This window comes from Phyllobates terribilis, unplaced genomic scaffold, assembly GCF_046119375.1.
Source record: "Phyllobates terribilis strain yellow unplaced genomic scaffold, ASM4611937v1 Scaffold_5__5_contigs__length_657084704, whole genome shotgun sequence".
NCBI classification, from domain to species: Eukaryota; Metazoa; Chordata; class Amphibia; order Anura; family Dendrobatidae; genus Phyllobates; species Phyllobates terribilis.
In genome coordinates this window covers 434,123,068-434,145,373 of record NW_027362765.1, presented here as the reverse complement: position 1 = coordinate 434,145,373, position 22,306 = coordinate 434,123,068, and the positions used below count along the sequence as shown (strand labels likewise).

Here is a 22,306-nt window from a genome sequence, read left to right as displayed (position 1 = left end):
TGCCCAAAAGGAAATAAAGGATGCCCAAATACAAAGCATAGATGTAAATATATATCATGGCAATGGATATAATATAAAATCCCAACACTCGATATAAAAGAAAGTTGGTTGAGGAAAATTGTAAAGGAAACAGGAAAAAGTCCCAGCCCCAATATATTAAATGGGAGGTAGCAGGTATTTTTAGCCTGCGTAAAACTGTACTAAATAAGGCATCAGATACCCGGCACTACATGGCAAATCTATTTGATTCCCCCTCAAGATCGCCTTGCGGGTGCACTACTGATGGATGGTTAGGACAACGCTCCCCATAAGATGTCTGCTGTAAATACCAATTGACAGCAATATTTTACAGGTTAACAGCCGCATCAAGAGCTGAGCTGGACCTGCATCCAATTCAGGGGGCCGACATATGACATACCAGTACATCATATGACACTAAGGATTTAGATGAATTGGTAAACCCTCACGTGAGCAGCCACTTGTTCAATGACAGTAGTCTAGCCCTTTTTTTGAAACAGAAATGGGTTTTATTGGTGGGACCTGATTGTGGCAGAGCATGTTTGTACATGAGATTTAATTGTGCTTTGACAATTATGCAAAAAAATATTGATAGTAAAGTATTTAAAAAATATATATACAACTCCTGACAAAAATTATGGAATCACGGGGCTTGAAGGATGTTCATTCAGTTGATTAATGTTGTTGAAATGAATTCCTCAGAATTGAGTGATTCCATAACTTTTTCCCTCTGCTTGGTCTGAAAAAAATTGCCCTTACTGAGTACCACATTTTTAATCTTGATTTCTTTTATTGTTTCTTAAATCACTAAAGTTGCCATATGAAATGACTTTAGTTTTGTGCCATATCTGTAATCTGCTTTTTTTCAACAACATTAATCAACTGAATGAGCATCCTCCGAGCCCCATGATTCCATAATTTTTGCCAGGGGTTGTAGTAGATTAAAAGACATACTAATAAGTCATATGTCACTAAGGATTTAAATGAATTGGTAAATCCTCACATGAGCAGCCACCTTTTCAATGACAATAGTCTGGCCCGCTTTTCAAAATAGAAGTGGATCTTATTGGTAGGACCTGATTGTGGCAGAGCATGTTTGTACATGAGATTTACTTGTGCTTTGACAAGTATGCAAAAAAATATTAACAGGAAAGTATTAAAAAATATATATAGTAGAATATTAAAAATGAATACAAGAAGTGTTAAAAGGTTAAAATGTGCTTTATAAGGTTGCTGCCAGGGTTGGGATGTTGGTGACCTCACAAAGGAATCCTCTTCAAATATAAAACCAATTAGCATCTAGGGGTTAATGGGGCAGAAATCAAGGTGACTCCAATCCACTAAGATTCTCTTAATAGGGCAAATTCTTGTTTGTAGCACCATTAGTGGTAGAAAACATGACACATGATCTGCATAAACATATCTGCAAAACACATCTTAACAAATGACTGAATACGTTTTCATCCGTCCGACTATACCTGAGCAGACAACGCCAGCATCTTCATTGTGTCCACAGTTATGTACTGTAAATGGTTGGTGTGGACAATCCCATACGTGTTGTTCATTACCGGTACATTGCACATCATCCAATACAATTAATCCTTGTCCTTGTCCAAATGCAGCACTGCCATTAAATGCAAGAGCTTGGCCACAATTTAACTGCCGGCATACAACTTGTGCAGCATTAATATCCCAATAATCATCACACACAGTTCCCCATGCTCCATTATAGAGGATTTCAACACGACCATTACATTGACCATTGCCATTTACCAGTCTTAAAGACATGTCTAAACCTAAAAAAAAAGGAGAATGGTAATTCCACTGTTTAGGCAGATCAGGGGCTCTCCAAACGAGACAAGGCATTAACCAACGATTTCAGCAAATTTTGAGTTCCAAACATCAAATAACTCTCTTTCCCTTCTGAGCCATGGTGTGTGACCAAACAGTACTTTTTTTTCACATATGAAGTATCAGTATACTCAGGAGAAATTGTACAATAATTTTTATGGATTAATTTATCTTATTTCACTTGTAAAATAAAAAAAATTGGGGCTAAAACCACATTTTTGTCAGAAAAGTTAGATTTTTTTATTGTCACAGCTCAACGTTATAAAATTCTGTGAAGCACCTAGGGGGTCAATGTGTTCACCACATATTTAGCTAAATTCCTTGAGGGGTGTAGTTTCCAAAATGGGGGGAATGGATAATTAATCCTAATCTCTCATGATAGTTAATTTAGAAAAAATAGTAAAATTTCAAAAATATAATGAGAAGAGTTGAAAGTTGAAAAGATTCTTTGTTAGATCATTGCTACTGTTGAAAAACAATCAGGATTCCATTATTGGGGTGTTGATGACCTCACAAAGAAATTCTACTCGCACGTAAAACCACTAGTGTTGAGCCACCCCCGTAGTGTTCGGGTTCGGTTCGGTTCGTCAAACACCGGGATGTTCGAGGAACTGTTCGTTGAACAGTTCGTCGAACACCTTAGAACACCGTCGAACACCGTTAAAACCAATGGCAGGCAAACAAAAACACATAGCAACACATAGAAAACACCTATAAAGGTGTCCAAAAGCTGACAAACTGCTCAGAAGATGCTCTCTTTAAAAAAGCCGGCCGGCAATTCAGCAGCGGCATACACCGGTACCCGACAATTTAGACAAGAAGGAATAGAGCATCACACATAGATTAGATAGATAGAAACATGTCAGTCACACATATAAGAAGCACAGTGACAGTGTTGCTTACTGTACTTGTCATTTAGTGTAAAGGATTTATTTAAAAAAATAATAGTGTTTTCGTGCACCGTCTCTTTAAAAAGCCGGCCGGCAATTCAGCAGTGGTACCCGACAGTTTATAACAGAAAGAATAGAGCATCACACATAGATAGATATAAAAATGCCAATCACATATATAATAAGTACAGTGACAGTGTTGGTTACTGTACTTGTCATTTAGTGTAAAGGATTTATTTAAAAAATAATAGTGTTTTCATGCACCGTCTCTTTAAAAAAGCCGGCCGGCAATTCAGCCTCGGTACCCGACAATTTAGAACAGAAAGATAGAGCATCACACATAGATTAGATAGATAGAAACATGTCAGTCACATATATAAGAAGTACAGTGATACTGTTGATCACTGTACTTGTCATTTAGTGTTAAAATAAAGGATTTATTAAAAAAAATATTGGCGTGGGGTTCCCCGCAATTTTAGTCTCTAGCGGAGGTTAAGCAGACGGCTGGGGCAGATGTTTGAAGCCTGGGAGGGGGGTAATACCCATGGAGCTTCCCAGGCTACTAATATCAGCCCCCAGCTGAATACCTAGCCTTTACTAGCTATTAAAATGGGGGACCCCCCAAAAAAATGACGTGGGGTCCCCCCTATTTAAATAGCTAGCAAAGGCTAAGCAGACAGCTGGGGGCTGATATTAATAGCCCAGGAAGGGTGCCATGAATATTGGCCCCCTCCCAGGCTAGAAACACCAGCCGTCAGCTGACCCAGAAATGGCGCATCCATAGGATGCGCCAAATCTGGCACTTAGCCTCGCTCTTCCCACTGCCCTGTAGCGGTGGCAGTGGGGTAATAGGGCTGGGGTTGATGTCAGCTTATAATGCCAGCTGACTAGTGTTGAGCCACCCCCGTAGTGTTCGAGTTCGGTTCGGTTCGTCGATCACCCGTGTGTTCGCCAAACTGTTCGTCAAACTGTTCGTCGAACACCTTCGAACACCGTTAAAACCAATGGAAGGCAAACAAAAACACATAGAAACACATAGAAAACACCTTCAAAGGTGTCCAAAAGCTGACAAACTGCTCAGAAGACATAACTAACACATGGAAAAGTGACAAGTACATATAGTCATGCGAAAAGAAAAGAGGTGGAGGAGTAAAAGGAGGGGGAGACACAGATATAGGCATGTCATGCCCTTCTAAAATCCAAAAAGTGAGAAGCCGACACGGCCAGTCCGTTCCTGCCCGTGCCACCTCCGTGTCGCCGGGTTTGTGCCAGAGCCGCGGTGGACCCTGACGGCCAGCCCCCCTCTCCTAATACTGGTGCCTGTCCGCTGGTGGGTCGAGCCCCCCGCGGTGGGGGGGGAGTAACATCTGCAGAAGAAAGACCATCTTCCAGTCAAACTAACATGTCGACTTCTTTTCGTGGACAATGTGATACGATCCCTTTGTTACGGACACGCCCATCGCTACAAATTCCAGATGAGGCACAAAAACAGCAGGTGCTTCAGCGGATATCAAGTGCTCCTTCAAGTGGGCTCTCCTCCACCTCAACTTCAACATCACAAATACTCCAGTCCTCAGAGGTGTCACCCCAATCGCACTTGCTTCCTCACAGCTCCCAAGTCTCCAGCTGCCCGTCTGAGTATGGGGTAACACAGATGGTTGAGTCTGCACAGCTGTTTACTCGTAAAATAGCCTGGGAAACGGAGGTCTGCTCCAGAGCTTCTGTTAATCCAGACGAGGAAATGATCTGCACTGATGCCCAGAATCTTTATAAGTCGGATCCAGGACCAGATGAAGAAGGTTCTGAGCATAATGTAGACCCTCATTCCCAAACTGTAACTCCTGTTGGTGGAGACAATGATGAAGACGATGATGAGACTCAAATACCTGATTGGAGCGACAACTTGACTTTTCGGTCAGGGCAGGAAGAGGTTGGCTTTGAGGACGACGGGTGTGATAACACACAGGGTGATGATGACAAGGTTGGAGATCCCACTTACTGTCAACCCACAGTCAGCCAGTCGATGAGGTCACCCGGGCCTTTGCCTGGCCTTTGGGATGTTGCGGTGGTCGGCTCCCTGGCCCGTACCCTGGGGTCACTCTTTAAAAGGGTGGATAATTGTTAATTTTATAAGAGTTTGTGACACCACCTGTGGTATCTGGTGAGAAGCACCAGCGCTGCAGCAGTCCACTGAGGCCCGTGATAAGGCAGCTCGATGGTATAGCTCCCCACAGGTGGAGCTAGGTCTCAGGGCAGCGTATGCAGGGGGAATGCAGGACAGGCGAGACCCAGCTGGGTCAGAGCAAGAACGGAAACGGACACGGTAGTCACTTCAGTACCTTTTACTGGAGGAAATTCAGGCACATCCTGGAGCACTGTAGGGTGAAGGGTGCATATCAGGATCCTCCCCAATGAGCGGGTGTAGGGCCTCCTGTTTCTTGCCTCTGCGCAGTAAGTTTCTGACCTGCCTGGAGCTAGGCCTAACTTTGTCTCTGTCCTGCGCTGGCTGACCTTGTGGTAGGGCCTTCTCTTGAAGTTCACGCTCCCAGTATGCGGGGCCTAAGCGTCTCCTGGCTCTGTTACGTATCAGCACCTTAGCGATCCTGGGACTTGTAGTTCTCCAGGGATTCCGGTTAAGCCTTACTGGGTCATAGAGATCCCTGTAAGCTCGCATCCGATGTCCGGTAAATGCTTCGGGGTGAGCTGGTTAAGCTCCTCTGCCCCTTATGTACTAACTCGCCACTCGCCTTCGGCCTACTCGGGCCCTCAATAGGCTATACACACTAACGGCAGCTTGCCGCGCTTCACCGATCTTATGACGCTGGCACACCTTAAGCTCTATCTGGGCTCCCTGAATCTAGCTAGCAGGAGCCTCGTGCTCCACTGCTGAACTATTAACTGAGTTCTCTAGACTAGACTGAGCTCCACTGCAGACTGACCTCTCTTAGGCTTCTCTACTGCAGGAACTCTTCAGAGGAACTGAACTGCCTAGCTCCACCTTCCCTATTTATATCCCTAACGGGCTCCCTCTGCTGGTCTGAGGTGGAAGGTGGAGATGTGTGAATGTTTATGGGGGCCTCTTGTGGAGGATTCCATCAATACACTCTTCTAGGATCTGTGATACCAAGCGCAGCGGGGCGTCACAGATGCTATTGACGACGAGGTTAGGTTGCGCCTTCCTGGACAGAGACGGAGTACTGGAAGCACATCAACAACTGCATCCTCAACCACAACTCCGCCTCTGACCACAAGTCGTAGTGGCTCTTCAGGTCCCATGGGCTCTAAGCCTTGCATAGCCTGGGCATTTATTCAGATCGATAAGGATGACCCAACTCGTGTTATCTGTAATATTTGTCACCAAAAGCTAAGTAGAGGCCAAAAAATCCATAGTTTGAGTACTTCATGCATATACCGTCACATGGATATGAAGCATTAGTTGCAGTGGGAAGCTCACTGTCCTACAATGCGGCCTAGCAGGCTGGGCCAACCACCGTCTGCCCCATCTTGTGCATCCGCGGCCTCTTCATCCTCTGTGACTGGGGGGACAGCAGTCACACATGTTTTTGGACGCAGACCTGCCACCTCTTTACCTGCAACAGCCAGTGTGATTGGCAGGTCGTCAGTTCATTGGGAAGTGGAAACACCTGCTGGTGTTGACAGCTCTCTGACATCGAGAGCACCACCTTTGGATCAAGGCAACCTAACATGTCCGCCTGCTTCTTCCTCACAGACCGGCAGTTTGCCAAGGACACCCTACTCAACCCCGTCAAAGCACAACAGCCAGCCCTCGGTCCCTCAGATGTGGACAAGTAAAAGACCATTTCCTCCTAGCCATGAGAAAGCTAAGAGGTTGAATTTCACCATCTGCAAGCTGTTGGCTACAGAAATGCTGCCTTTCCGCCTGGAGGACACAGTGGATTTTTGAGACCTTATGTCCGTCGCAGTGCCCCAGTACCAGATGCCCAGTCGGCACTACTTCTCAAAGAAAGGTGTGCCTGCGCTCCACCAGCATGTCGCACACAACATCACCGCTTCTTTGAGAAACTCTGTGTGTGACAGGGTGCATTTCACCACAGACACTTGGACGAGTAGGCATGGACAGGGGCGTTACATGTCGCTGACAGGGCACTGGGTAACTATGGTGACAGCAGGACAAGGGGCTGCTGTCCAAGTCTTGCCGTCCCCACGAGTTGTACGTCAGTCCTCTTTATCTAGAAGTTCCTCCACTGCTTCTGCCTCCTCAACCTCCTCTCGGTCCTCCACCTGCACCCAAAGTCTGTCTGGTAATGCCACCTGCTTTCTAACTGTGCACCTCCTTACTATGCTGGCAGCAGGGCTCAACGGCATCAGTGTTTACTTTGAAATGTCTGGGAAATGTGAGTCACACAGCTGAGGACTTGTGGTCAGCTCTGGAGACCCAGTTTCATGAATGGTTGTCTCCACTGGACCTGCAACCAGGGAAGGCCGTGTGCGACAATGCTGCAAACCTGGGTGCGGCCCTTCGCCGGGGCAATGTTACACACGTGCCTTGTATGGCTCACGTGTTGAACCTGGTTGTCCATAAATTTTTAGCCCACTATCCCGGACTAGATGGCCTTCTGCAGAGGGCACGGTCGCTGTGTGCTCACTTCCGCCATTCGCATCCCGCAGCTCAACGACTTACATCTCTACAGAAGTCGTTGGGCCTGCCAGTTCACCGGCTGAAATGCGATGTGCCGACACGGTGGAATCAACTCTGCACATGTTGCAGCGACTGTGGCAGCACCGACAAGCCCTGGTGCAATAGTTTCTGACGTATAGCCTGGGCCAACGAGATCCAGAGGTGGGGCAAATCACACAGCAGGAGTGGTCTCAGATCAGGGACCTATGAAGTTGACGCGCCCCCTGGGCCGTGGGGTACCCGGAGCCGGGCCGGTAGACGCTGGGGGTTGTAGTCACTGTGGCGGTGACCCGGTCCGTGACCCAGGGCGGTCAATCCAACGGTAATTTGTATATATGGATTTTATAATGTCCGACTACGCCACCTGTGGAGTGCGGCCAACGGGGCCGTCGCTGCGGAACAGTCCTCTGAAGCTGGTGGTTTTGCTGCAATGGTATTATTACTCACCACAGGAAGAGTGTAGCTTCAGGGCAGTGTGGGTGGATGATGGTGGTTGTAGTGCAGGGAGTTAGTAATGAACACAGAGTCCGTGTGATGCAGTCCCAAGATCTTTACTCACAGTTGTTGCAGTCCAGATTACAGGTACCAGAGCTATCTCACCCGTCGTGCTGTGCGTACTCAGTGAGGGGCTCAGTCCACCCCCAGATAGCTCCGGAGTACTTAGCAGGACCCCCTTCTGTGTGTCCTTTCTCTGGCCTTCTCCCTGCACCTCACACCCAGTGACACTTCTATCCGGTATCCTCGGGCCTTGGCGGGCGACTTGTGTTCCGTCCCCTGGGTCCTATGTGGCTACCTTCTTAGTGAGACTGGTGTGGACTTTTGCCTGCAGTACATGAAATGCTGCAGCCTCCGGTTTCTAGTTGAGCCTTGCTGTTTCTCCTCTAGTTGAGGGACCGGTTCCCCTTATCTGGCCTGACCCCTCTACCTCCTGGTAGCAGCGGGAGCACAGGTGGCCTTCTGCACGGCCCGTAGCCCTAGGGTCCCTTCGGTTCCTGGAGCCTTCCTGCTCCCACTCCTCTCTTCTCTCCTTCAGTCCTGGGCCTCCCAGGCTAGGCCCACCTCCGGAGCAGAGCTCATGCCGAGCCTCTGCTCCTGTCACTTTTCCTCCTCTGACTGGCTTGCTCTTTCTAAGATGGCTTCCTATTTATACTCTCCCTGTCATGTGCTCCCCTAAGCTGCTCCCCTAAGCACCCACTACATAGGATCCTCCCACCAGCTAGGGACCTGGGACTGTGCTCTCCCTTAGGAGCAATCTCGCCCTAACCCCACTGCGGGTATGTGTTGGATGCAGGTGTTAGGGTCCCGAGCCATACGCCTTCCTTACCTGAGGGTGAGATACCACACCTCTGGGTGAGATGCAGTAACTCTGTGGTGACTGCACCCTCAGGGGCGCCACACACCTTTCTGCACAGTTTTGAAATGGCGACGAAGATGTTTAGTGCTGACGACGATGCCATTATCAGCATAACTATTCAGGTGATTTACATGCTGGAGCACACATTAAACAGAATTCAGAGTCAGGTGGTTGGACAAGAGGAGGTGGAGGAAGTAGAGTAGGAGTCGTATGCAGAAGGGATAACATCTCCAAGGTCCAGACGGTTGGCAGCACCAAGGAGGCAGGCATGGGAGGGTGGGGGAGAGGGATTAAACAGGGCGCATGGTAGCAGCCAAACTGTTGAGGAAGGTGCAGGAGCCGAGGAAAAAGTGGAGGATGAACTGGCGATGGGCATGGATGACTCATCAGATGAGGGAGACCTTGATCACATTTCTGTTGAGCGAGGTTGGGGGGAGAGGGCAGAGGAAAGAAGCATGATTCTTACCTCGCTACCAACACAACAAGGACTTGGTCCTCCTGGATGCGCAAGACACATGAGTGCCTTCTTGCTGCACTACCTGCAACATGACCCTCAGATTGCAGAATTCGAAGTAATCTCGACTACTGGGTTGCCACACTCTTAGATCCCCGGTACAAAAGTAAATTTGCCGAAATAATTCCTGCCATAAAAAGGGATTGACGCATGCAGGAGTATCTGCAGACGCTGTTGCAGAATCTTACATGTGCTTTTCCACAAAACACCAGTGGTGCACGAAGTGAATCTCACAGTTCTAACTTGCCAACCGCGGGACTGTCGAGTCTTCATCACTCAAACCGTAACAGTAACACAGTATCTGCTGGTAACAGCAATTTTGTGAAATCGTTTCACCACTTTTTTAAACCATCCTTTGCAAGGCCACAGGAGACAAGAAGTCTGACACATAGTCAATGCCTAGAGAGGATGGTGCAGGAGTATCTCCAAGTGAACATCGAAGCCATGACTGTGTCACTGGACCCTTGCTCATTTTGGTATTCCAATCTGGAAAAATGGCCGGAGTTCGCCACTCACGCCTTGGAGATCTTGTCATGCCCTGCAGCCAGTGTTCTCTCTGAACGTGTGTTCAGCGCTGCTGATGGTGTGCTGACAGATAAGCGCACGCGGCTGTCCACTGAGAATGTAGACAGACTCACGTTCATAAAGATGAACAAATCATGGATTCGCAAGGACTTTTCTAATCCTGTGTTATCCTTGGTAGGCTAAAAGCTTGAGGATTTGGTAATATCACCTCACCAACCGTTTTAAGCAACTGTGGGGCAATTGATGCCACTTAACCCTAGAACGCATGACCATAAAAATCTACACTTTCATATACCTGGGGCCTTTTAGGCCCGTGTGCAAATAACATTGAATAACTCAAACTCAAATGACAAACAACTATATACATGAAGAATACCTAGAGTTTCAAAATTCTAACTAAAGTAATCTTGCAGAAAATAGAAAACAATTAACAGGGCGGGACTGCGAGGCCCCAGGTATGCGTTCTAGGGTTAAGTGGTGTCTGTGCCACAATTTTGGGAAAAAATGGAAACTCTTTTTGGAGTCCCCTTGCTGTGTCTTACGTGACGTTGGCATCGTCAATTCCAGGTGGGTTGGGTCGCTCCCCCCCCCTTTTAACTGTAAGAAACTACATACACTATGGCTTGGGGTAACACACATGATTGAGTCTGAAGAGCTGTTTACTCAGAGGTCTGCTCCAAATCTTCAGTGTCTGCTAGTCAGCGTAGAATTTTTAACTGCATCTAGCCTAGGCAATACTTTGGGCGTAGTAGCCCAGCTGCGAAGCAAGCTGCACCGCCTGTGTATCTAATAAGAATTTTTAAATGCATCTAGCCTAGGCAGACTGTGGGGACCCCCAACCAAACCCAGACGCTCAGCCCCCCTACCGCCCCCCTTTCCTTGACAATACAATAATGTAACTCTTACAACTGGATGGGTGAGGATCGGTCACAGCTTTATTAACTCTTTATACTCATTCCATTAGAAAGACATTTTATTTCTAAAATAATTCAGCTTGTTGCAGCATGCCCTGGGTCTCCACTCCGGCAACTTGGCCAACAAGTGTAACTCTCCAACATGTCCTTTCTATTTCCAGGCCACGGAGGATCCTGCATACTCGTATGCAGGACTCTGACCCCCACCCATCACTCTTAATGCTTGTTCCATTCCGTCCTGGAGTCCTGACAGGAATATGTCCAGTCCAATATCTATTAAGTGAACACCGTCGGGCCGTATGAGGCCTGCTTTATCTCCTTCCAGTTGTCGGTGTCGTACCACTACACCGCCTCTGTCTCTTCTAAATTTTGCCATCCGAATATTTATTACCCGCCTTGTCCGTTCGATGGCCGTGATGTCTCGCGCACCTTGCCATACCGCTATCGGCACAATCTCTGACCATACTATAGCTAGTTTTGTGAAAAATTCTCTGAAGCGCTCAGTGTCTAGTTTCATTATTGCCATTAGTTATGCGCTCTTGTGATGACCTAGGTTGTTTCCCCCGGCCTGTATAACTAAGATGACCACACATCTTGCCTCTCTCCCTACCTTGATTACCTCCATTAGTACCTGTGGCAATAGCAGGCCTCTAATACCTCTCCAGTTGATATATGTGTTATGAAACTCTAATTTCCTCCCACCTGGGCGGACTTTCGCCCTTTAATCTGCCCAATATATATACGAGTGGCCTTTCACCCACACTGTTGGCTTAGCGTCACCTGTAAAAGAAACAAACCACGTTAGGATAACAAGTCCGGTCTTATGTATCTTGCCAAACACGTGGATCACCATCTCTCTATCCTCTGAACTTCCGTTTCTGACAGTCCTGCTCTTGCTGCTTCTGTGGCCGCGCCTATGCGGAATGAGTGTGTCCCGTAATCTTTGGGGTGGTTGCCTGCCGATGTTATGCATTTATTAAATATAGCTTGAAACTGGTATCTTGATAATGGCGTCCCATCAATGTGTGATGGGAACAAATTACTTTGTGATCTGATGGTTAGATATGGTTTTACTATTGTTACCCGAGTCAGTGTACCGTTTGTGGGTTGTAGAAGTACCCAAGTGCCCCTGCCCGCTGGAACCATTTTCGATTTGTGTATGCGTAGACGTATTGCATTATTGCCTATGACTACGTCCTGGTGTAATAAGCCTCCACTGGTGCTAATTTTGGATTGAGGGACTAATTCGCTTATGCATAGCGCCCCGAAGAAGGCGATCACAAATGCAGTAGACAGTAGTGTTGCTTCAAATTGTGAGTGTCATGTTAATGGTGTTAGGGATATAATGTGAGAAATCAGTTTTAGTGACACGGGACGGGACGTCTACACTCCTGACTTGGCTGACCCCTTTTCCACCCTTTTATGGATTGTCTGATGATGAATCTTTGTCACATCTCCCAAATTCAGTAGTTGGAAGCGAAATCCTACTCCGGTCAGACACCGCTGCGCTGACGCCCCTGATATGCCCCTCATCATTAGCTGGTGGAGAAATTCTATGGTGACTTGTGATCTGGCTTGTTCACATTGGTCAACCCGTCTGCCTGCTACTAGTCGTGTCCACTCTTCCCATGCCTTACCGTATGCTTGCCACGTCGACGGGGCAACTGACGCTCTGATTAATGGCATCAACTATTCGCCACTAGATCCCATAGGGAAGGTGGGCAACTGTTGTCCCGATGGGTGGGCATTGTGGAAGAGCTCTGTGAAAATCTGCCAATTGAATTGTTATAAAGCGTTAGCAGCAGCTTTAGACCCCTCAGCATAGTGGCTAGCGCGGACCCATACATTGTGTTTTAGGCACAGGAATGCTAGCCTGGGTAGTAGGCCTAGCACTGGGAGAGACGATGATGCCATCTTATTAATGCAGTGCGCTAAGCTGGTGTTTTTTTGTTATGAAGCGTATATTTTTGTAAGCCAGGAGCGCGCCCCATATTTCTATTGCTACCACTATTGGGAAGAAAAATTATTTTCAGGGCTAGATGCAGCGAAAAATTATTATTAATTGAAAAGCTGGTGGAGCTTGGTATAGATGGCCTAATACAATGAGACCCACACACTGCTAGAAGGCCAAATATTTTTTCAGAGGTAGATGCAGAAAAAAATTATATTCAGTTTGCAACCTTATGGAGGTCAGTATAGATGGACTAATAGAACAAGTCCCACACACAGCTAGAAGCCCAAATATTTTTTAGAGGTAGATGCAGACAAAAAATTATTTTGAATTTGCAACCTTATGGAGGTCAGTATAGATGGACTAATAGAACAAGTCCCACACACAGCTAGAAGCCCAAATATTTTTTCAGAGGTAGATGCAGAAAAAAATTATATTCAGTTTGCAACCTTATGGAGGTCAGTATAGATGGACTAATAGAACAAGTCCCACACACAGCTAGAAGGCCAAATATTTTTTCAGAGGAAGATGCAGAAAAAAATTATATTCAGTTTGCAACCTTATGGAGGTCAGTATAGATGGACTAATAGAACAAGTCCCACGCACAGCTAGAAGGCCAAATATTTTTTCAGAGGTAGATGCAGACAAAAAATTATTTTGAATTTACAACCTTATGGAGGTCAGTATAGATGGACTAATAGAACAAGTCCCACACACAGCTAGAAGCCCAATATTTTTTCAGAGGTAGATGCAGAAAAAAATATATTCAGTTTGCAACCTGATGGAGGTCTGTATAGATGGACTAATACAACAAGTCCCATACACAGCTATAAGCCCAATATTTTTTCAGAGGTAGATGCAGAAAAAAATTATATTCAGTTTGCAACCTTATGGAGGTCAGTATAGATGGACTAATAGAACAAGTCCCACACACAGCTAGAAGCCCAATATTTTTTCAGAGGTAGATGCAGAAAAAAATATATTCAGTTTGCAACCTGATGGAGGTCTGTATAGATGGACTAATACAACAAGTCCCACACACAGCTAGAAGCCCAATATTTTTTCAGAGCTAGATGCAGAAAAAAATTATATTCAATTTGCAACCTGATGGAGGTCAGTATAGATGGACTAATAGAATGATGCTATGCCCAAAAGATTTTACTTCACTAGGTGCAGTAAAAAAATTGGTATTCTATGCACAGGTGGTATATCTTGCAACACAGAAGGCTACTCCACTGACTAACACACTCTGCAATAGGCCAAAAAGGATTAGCTTTGCTAGATTCAGCCAAATGATGTGAAAAAAACTTGCACAGCACTGGCACAGACCTGCCTGGCAAAAACTGATAGGAACTGATGTAACCTAGTCCTGAAAAGGACTCCAATTACAATTAGTCTTTACTCCCACAACCTATCTATTTAAGAGCACAGACCTGCCTGATAAAAGTCGTAGGAAATGCTGTAACCTAGTCCTTAAAAGGACTGCAATCACAACTATTCCCTACTCCAAAGCTATCTGTAGATTTGTGCGAAAATTGGCTTGAAATTAACATGGTATAGCGCACACAGCAACAGCGGTGCCGTCTAACACGCAGCTGCAGCAGTGAGAAAATGGTGGCGACGGGGAAAATGACTTGGTCTTATAGGGCAAGGACATGTGACATACACTGACAATGACACATGCCCTTGCTTGTGTGAAAAAAATCACTTCGCTCCGTGTGTGCGCTGCTGATAGGCTGACAGATTGCACCTCCCCACTGCAAATGCGGGAAAGAGAAAAAAAAATGGAGATCTTCATTGTTCCTGCAGAGATCCATCCCCTGCCCCTCCCCCCACCCCGCTGTACACTCAAACTGCGTATTAACATTAATTTTCATCATTACTGAGAAAAAATCCAGTTATGATTTTGGTGCACGAACAGTTATCGAACATAACCTCGAACAGCCGAATTTTTCTCAAATTGTTCGTGTTCGCCGAACGGCTCGAACACCGCCCAAAACAGCTCGAATTTGAGATTGGCGAACAGTTCGAGTAGAACAACGCTCATCTCTACAGCTGACATCAAGCCCAGGTTAGTAATGGAGAGGCGTCTATAAGATACCCCCATTACTAACCTCATAGTCAAAGTTAAAAGAAAACAAAAACACCCAGAATAAAGTCCTTTAATTGAAATAAACACACAATTCTTTATTGTTCTAAATTAAACCCTACTTACCATCACGCCCATTCCAGCTGAAGCCAACGATCTCCTGCAATAAAAGTAAAATAATAAACCAACATCATCCTTACCTTTCCATGGTTCCCACGACAGCTTCAGCTCTGCTACATCGAGATGACAGGCTGGACCGCAGCAGAACGCTGCCATCCAGCCTGTCATCCTGCAGACACTGAGAAGGGCAGGCATGCTTGCGCTCCTCAGTGTCTCGCTGTGACGGCATAAAGATGAGACGAGTTCATGTCCAATGATCTCAGCTCACCTCATGCACGTCACTGACAGCGTGGGAAAATTCTCCTGCACTCAGCGCTACAGCGTGAGAATTCTCCCACGCTGTCAGTGACTTGCATGAGGTGAGCTGAGATCATTGGACATGAATGAGCTCACCTCATGCACGTCACTGACAGCGTGGGAAAATTCTTACGCTGTAGCGCTGAGTGCAGGAGAATTCTCCCACGCTGTCAGTGACGTGCATGAGGTGAGCTGAGTTCATTGGACATGAACTCGTCTCATCTTTATGCCGTCACAGCGAGACACTGAGGAGCGCAAGCATGCCTGCGCTTCTCAGTGTCCGCGGCATGGCAAGCTGGATGGCAGCGTTCTGCTGCGGTCCAGCCTGTCATCTCGATGTAGCAGAGCTGAAGCTGTCGTGGGAACCATGGAAAGGTAAGGATGATGTTGCTTTATTATTTTACTTTTATTGCAGGAGATCGTTGGCTTCAGCTGGAATGGGCGTGGTGGTAAGTATGGTTTAATTTAGAACAATAAAGGAATGTGTCTTTATTTCAATTAAAGGAGTTTATTCTGGGTGTTTGTGTTTTCTTTTAACTTTGACTATGGGATTAGTAATGGGGGTGTCTTATAGACGCCTCTCCATTACTAACCTGGGCTTGATGTCAGCTGGCATTATAAGCTGACATCAACCCCAGCCCTATTACCCCACTGCCACCGCTTCAGGGCAGTGGGAAGAGCGAGGCTAAGTGCCAGAGTTGTCGCATCCTATGGATGCGCCATTTCTGGGGCGGCTGACGGCTGGTGTTTCTAGCCTGGGAGGGGGCCAATATTCATGGCACCCTTCCTGGGCTACTAATATCAGCCCCCAGCTGTCCGCCTAGCCTTTGCTAGCTATTAAAATAGGGGGGACCCCACGTCATTTTTTTGGGGGGGGTCCCCCATTTTAATAGCTAGTAAAGGCTAGGTATTTAGCTGGGGGCTGATATTAGTAGCCTGGGAAGCTGCATGGGTATTACCCCCCTCCCAGGCTTCAAACATCTGCCCCAGCCGTCTGTTTAACCTCCGCTAGAGCCTAAAATTATGGGGACCCGCACGCCAATTTTTTTTTAAATAAATCCTTTATTTTAACACTAAATGACAAGTACAGTAAGCAACACTGTCACTGTACTTCATATATATGTGACTGACATGTTTCTATCTATCTAATCTATGTGTGATTCTCTATTCCTTCTATTCTAAATTGTCGGGTACCGCTGCTGAATTGCCGGCCGGCTTTTTTAAAGAGACAGTGCATGAAAACACTATTATTTTTTTTAATAAATCCTTTACACTAAATGACAAGTACAGTAAGCAACACTGTCACTGTACTTCATATATGTGACTGACATGTTTCTATCTATCTAATCTATGTGTGATTCTCTATTCTTTCTATTCTAAATTGTCGGGTACCGCTGCTGAATTGCCGACCGGCTTTTTTAAAGAGACGGTGCATGAAAACACTATTATTTTTTTTGATAAATCCTTTACACTAAATGACAAGTACAGTAAGCAACACTGTCACTGTACTTCGTATATATGTGGCTGACTTGTTTCTATCTATCTAATCTATGTGTGATGCTCTATTCTTTCTGTTCTAAATTGTCGGGTACCGGTCTATGCCGCTGCTGAATTGCCGCTTTTCATGTTTCACTGTTGGCACTGTTCCCATCGATTTGGGCAATCACTGTAATGCCACAACCACCATGGCTGTGGCATTACAGTGAGTGGCAGGCAATCCCTGCATGATTGGTGCTCAAAATAGCGCCAGACATGCATGACACGCTTTTGGTGCACGAACAGTTATGAACATAACCTCGAACAGCCGAATTTTTTGCAAATCGTTCGGGTTCGTCTAACAACTCGAACACCGCCCAAAACAGCTCGAATTTGAGATTGGCGAACAGTTCTAGTCGAACACCGCTCATCTCTAATAACCACTTACTATTTAAGATTTAAGGAAGCAACCAAAGTACCTTAGTCCATTAAGATTTTCTTATGAAAAGCTATTTATTGTTTGAGGCATCCTTAGTGTTAGAAAGTATGATAATATGCTCAACTTGAACAATTATGCAAGCAACATGATAGGATAACAGATGACTACATAGGATTTAATCCATTCAAATATACCTGAGCAGACGACTCCAGCATCTTCATTGTGTCCACAGTTATGTACTGTAAATGGTTGGTGTGGACAGTCCCATACGTGTAGTTCATTACCAGTACATTGCACATCATCCAATACAATTAATCCTTGTCCTTGGCCAAATGCAGCACTGCCATTAAATGCAAGAGCTTGGCCACAATTTAACTGTCGGCATACAACTTGAGCAGCATTAATATCCCAATAATCATCGCACACAGTTCCCCACGCTCCGTTATAGAGGATTTCAACACGGCCGTTACATTGACCATTGCCATTTACCAGTCTTAAAGACATGTCTGAACTTAAAAAAATGATAAGGAAAATGATCATTTCCAAAAAATAATTCACTGAAATATTGTCAAAAAAGTATTCCCATTCTGCACGAGACATTATATAAATGTGTAATAAACAATGATAAAGCTACACTGCTGGCCAGGGGCACTGAACTGGACAACTACGTTTTGAATCAGGTTGCCAGCATTCTGGACCCTGCCATCCTTCCACCATAGATGTGTTACAGGAGTGCATTTTCTCCTTTAACCTAAAAGAGCATATGAAGAATGAAGCTGAAGATAACACTTGAAGGAGGTTAAGAATTTATTAAATAGAGAAATTCTATAAGTGGAAACAAAATTATGTAAAGCTTTAGAATCAGACTCTGGTACCAGTGTAATTAAAGAGTACAACGCTATACCAAGAGAAGGAAAATCAGAGACAGGACCTAAAAAGTTTGTCCACTACTATGATAACCTATTCTCATTCACCGTGTTTTCCCCTTATAAAATTACTAGCAACTGAACCCGTTCTACGCCCAGGTGGCGAGCATTTTTTATTTTATTAATGGCGCCGGAGTCAGTAGTACCGCGCTATTCTGCACCATTTTTTTTATAGACATTGTCTATACTCACCTCCCTTGTGGGCATGAGGTTCCAGACACAGATATAACTTCCTCTAGATATTTGATTTGTGCAATGAAGGGAGAGCAAAGTGGTCAGTGATTGGCCGATTGTGTCTGAGCTGTGCGTGTCTGGGTGGTGGCTCGGAAACACACAGGCTCACTATCTCAAGACTGCAAGTACTACTATGCGACTATCTTGAATGTGAATACTTTGAATGAATATGTTCTTCCCATACAAATCTACGTTAATGGCTACAATAAGTAATGGTTCTGGATAATATACTGTAGGTAGAACCTATTAAAAAGGCACTTGCAGTTTATTTATTTATGGATTTTTAGGTTTCAACCGCAGTCTCTCCATTATAATAACCTATGCACTTTGCCTATAATTGAGAGTGCATTTTTTGTACAGCAACATTTGTGATGTCTGTGTGCTACTTTGTGTCATGCCTCTGCTTGTATTCTATTTTGTTTTATATATATGAATTAATAATAAAGCCAAAAATGTAAATAATTTTAAGATGTTTGTCTTCCTGTACAGGGATTTATTTCCTGGGTAGTGTTTTTCTAGTATTGTTAAAAAGGTTTCATTTAAACCTTTGACTTAGTGTGCTAATTTATTGTTTATATAATCCTGCATATTGACACTTGAGTTGATATTTACTGCAACTTATTGTCTGCTAACTTTGGTAGACAGGGACGCAGAGTCAGTGAACAATGGGTGTTTTCTAAATCTTTTGATTGACCATTGTGTGGACCCTGTGGCATGTTGACATACAAAACAAAGAAGAACAAACTATGTAGATTGATTAAATTCTCAAGCAATGAGAGTTAAACTCATCCCACCTACCACCTGGTAGGTTGGGACCATCCGGTCGCCAGGCCACATTCCTCAATGGACTGTCAGCTTCCTAAACTTGTCATTACCTACTCTTTGTGGGTGCCCGTCAAAAGTGTGGTACTCTGATGTGGGTAGTCAGCCCTGGAAGCCTCCTAGTAGCAGCTGCTCTAATCCCGGTGAGTCAGTGGAAAGTGAGACTCTGCATCTTTGCACAATCTTGAGTATTTTACTGGGAATGTTCTATATGTTATTGTCTGTTTGGTGGCTCTATAAAGTATTGACACACTGTTTTACTTTCACCCTGTGTTCTGAGTAGCATTATGCCTATGGGAAAAGGAGTCCGCACCAGTGGGATGAGCCCTGGTGCGAACGAATGCACCCACTGCCCCCTATCTCCACAGATATTATTATAATTATTGCTATAGACAACCCTTCATAGAATCATAGAATCATAGAATCATAGAATGGTAGAGTTGGAAGGGACCTCCTGGGTCATCTGGTCCAACCCCCTGCTCAAAGCAGGATTCACTAGATCATCTCAGACAGATGTCTGTCCAGCCTCTGTTTGAAGACGTCCATTGAAGGGGAACTCACCACCTCTCGTGGCAGCCTGTTCCACTCATTAATCACCCTAACTGTCAAAAAGTTTTTTCTAATATCTAATCTGTGTCTCCTCCCATTTTGTTTCATCCCATTGCTTCTAGACTTTCCTTGTGCAAATGAGAATAAAGATGATCCTTCTACAATGTGACAGCCCTTGACATATTTGTAGACAGCTATTAAGTCTCCTCTCAGTCTTCTTTTTTGCAAGCTAAACATTCCCAAATCCTGCAACCGTTCCTCATAGGACATGGTTTGCAGACCAGTCACCATTCTGGTCGCTCTTCTCTGAACTTGCTCCAGTTTGTCTATGTCTTTTTTAAAATGTGGTGCCCAAAACTGTACACAGTATTCCAGATGAGGTCTGACCAAAGAGGAGTAAAGACCGATAATGACTTCACGTGATCTAGACTGTATGCTTCTGTTAATACATCCCAGAATTGTATTTGCCTTTTTTGCTGCTGCATCACACTGTTGACTCATGTTCAGTCTATGATCTATTAGTATACCTAAGTCTTTTTCACATGTACTGTTGCTTAGCTCTATTCCTCCCATTCTGTATATGCTTTTTTCATTTTTATTGCCCAGATGTAGTACTTTGCATTTTTCCCTGTTAAAAACCATTCTGTTGGTTGCTGCCCACTGCTCCAGTTTATTTAGGTCTTTTTGAATCCTCTCTCTCTCTTCTCTAATATTAGCTATCCCTCCTAGCTTTGTGTCATCAGCAAATTTAATCAGTTTACCCTCAATTCCTTCATCTAAATCATTGATAAAGATGTTGAACAATACAGGTCCCAGGACGGAGCCCTGTGGTACCCCACTTGAGACATTCATCCAGCTGGATGTGAAGCCATTTACAACAACCCTTTGAGTCCGATCACTAAGCCAGTTATGAATCCACCTAACAGTTGCCTGGTCCATTGCATACTTGGTCATTTTTTCAATAAGGATGGTGTGAGATACTTTGTCAAATGCTTTGCTGAAGTCAAGATATAGTATATCTACAGCATTTCCCTGATCCACCCAGTCAGTGATTCTGTCATAGAAGGAAATTAAGTTAGTCTGACATGACTTGTTAGTTACAAACCCATGCTGACTCTGGTTAATCACTTCATTCTTATCCATGTACTTACATACATGTTGTTTAATAATTTGTTCAAAGATCTTTCCTGGTATAGAAGTCAGACTCACCGGCCTATAGTTCCCTGGGTCCACCTTCTTCCCCTTTTTGAAGATAGGAACAACATTTGCTCTTCTCCAGTCTTCTGGGACTTCTCCTGTTCTCCAAGAATTTTCAAAGATTATGGAGAGTGGTTCTAAAATTTCTTCTACGATCTCCTTCAGTACTCTGGGATGTAATTCATCTGGACCTGGAGACTTGAACTCATTTATGTTAGCTAAATATTCCCTCACAATCTTTCTGTTTACAGATAACTTGGATTCCTCTATTCCTTTAAAAGGACAGTGAAGATCAGTTGATGTTACATTTTCTTTCTGAGAGAAAACAGATGCAAAATAGGAATTAAAAAGTTCGGCCTTCTCAACATCCTCTCTTACCATTTCTCCATTTTCATCCTGTAAAAATCCTATAGCATCTTTGACTTTTCTTTTACTTTTGACATATCCCCAAAATCCTTTTCTATTGCTTTTGACATCTCTTGCAAGCCTTAATTCATTGTCAGCTTTAGCTAACCTGATACGTGCCCTGCAGGATCTGCAGACTGTATTATAATCTTTTTTAGATATGCCTCCCTCTTTCCATTTAATAAACATTTCTTTCTTTCTTTTTAGCATGTGTTTAACTTCTGTGTTCATCCATCCTGGTTTCCTTAAATGCTTCCCATTCTTTCTACTTTTCGGGATTGTTAACGATTGTGCTTTGAGAATCTCATTTTTAAAAATTTCCCATCCTTCCTGGACATTTTTGTCCTTAAGGACATCCAGCCATTGGATCCCTCCTATTCTCTTTCTGAGTCTCTTAAAATCTGCCTTTCTAAAATCTAACCTTGAAGTTTGAGTCTTCACATGTCTTCCTCCTCTAGTTATCCAAAATTCTATAATAGCATGGTCGCTGCCTCCTAGGGTCCCAGCCACTTTTACCTCCTCAACCATTTCCTCCCTGTTTATAAGGATTAGATCCAAAGTAGCAGATCCCCTTGTTTTCTCCCCTACCTTTGGGAAGATAAAGTTGTCAGCAAGAGAGGATAAGAATTTGCTTGACCTGTTAGTTTTACTTGAGAGAGATTCCCAACAAATGTCTGGATAGTTGAAATCTCCCATGACCACTACGTCATATTTTTTGGAGAACTTGGTCATTTGATACATAAAGAGTTCATCCATATCTTCAGCTTGCCCAGGTGGCCTGTAGTAAATGCCTACAATGGTGTCCTTTCCGTTGTTCTCTCCTTGTATTCTTACCCAAACAGTTTCCACAGAACTCCCAGTCTCTGAAGCTTCAATCTCTGTGCAGATATACGCTTTTCTAACATACAATGCAACACCTCCTCCTCGTTTATCAAGTCTGTTTCTTGCAAATAAGTTGTATCCTTTTAGCCTTTTATTCCAATCATGTGTATCGTCCCACCAAGTTTCAGTGATTCCAATTACATCATATTCCTTTTCCTGCATTAGTAGTTCCAATTCTCCTTGTTTGTTGCCC

At 44.5% G+C, this 22,306-nt stretch overlaps 1 protein-coding gene across 1 annotated transcript in view; it reads right to left on the bottom strand.

Annotated features, from left to right (window-relative positions):
• The window catches only part of LOC141271608 (scavenger receptor cysteine-rich domain-containing protein DMBT1-like), a 210,488-nt gene that overhangs the window by 134,207 nt on the left and 53,975 nt on the right, over positions 1 to 22,306 (bottom strand). Inside the window, exons 9-11 of the mRNA XM_073681652.1 lie at positions 17,293 to 17,604; positions 1,497 to 1,808; positions 1,022 to 1,094 (exon numbers count right to left, since the gene is read on the bottom strand). Of these exons, the coding sequence (XP_073537753.1) occupies positions 1,022 to 1,094; positions 1,497 to 1,808; positions 17,293 to 17,604 (697 nt within the window). The remainder of the gene's footprint in view (positions 1 to 1,021; positions 1,095 to 1,496; positions 1,809 to 17,292; positions 17,605 to 22,306) is intronic.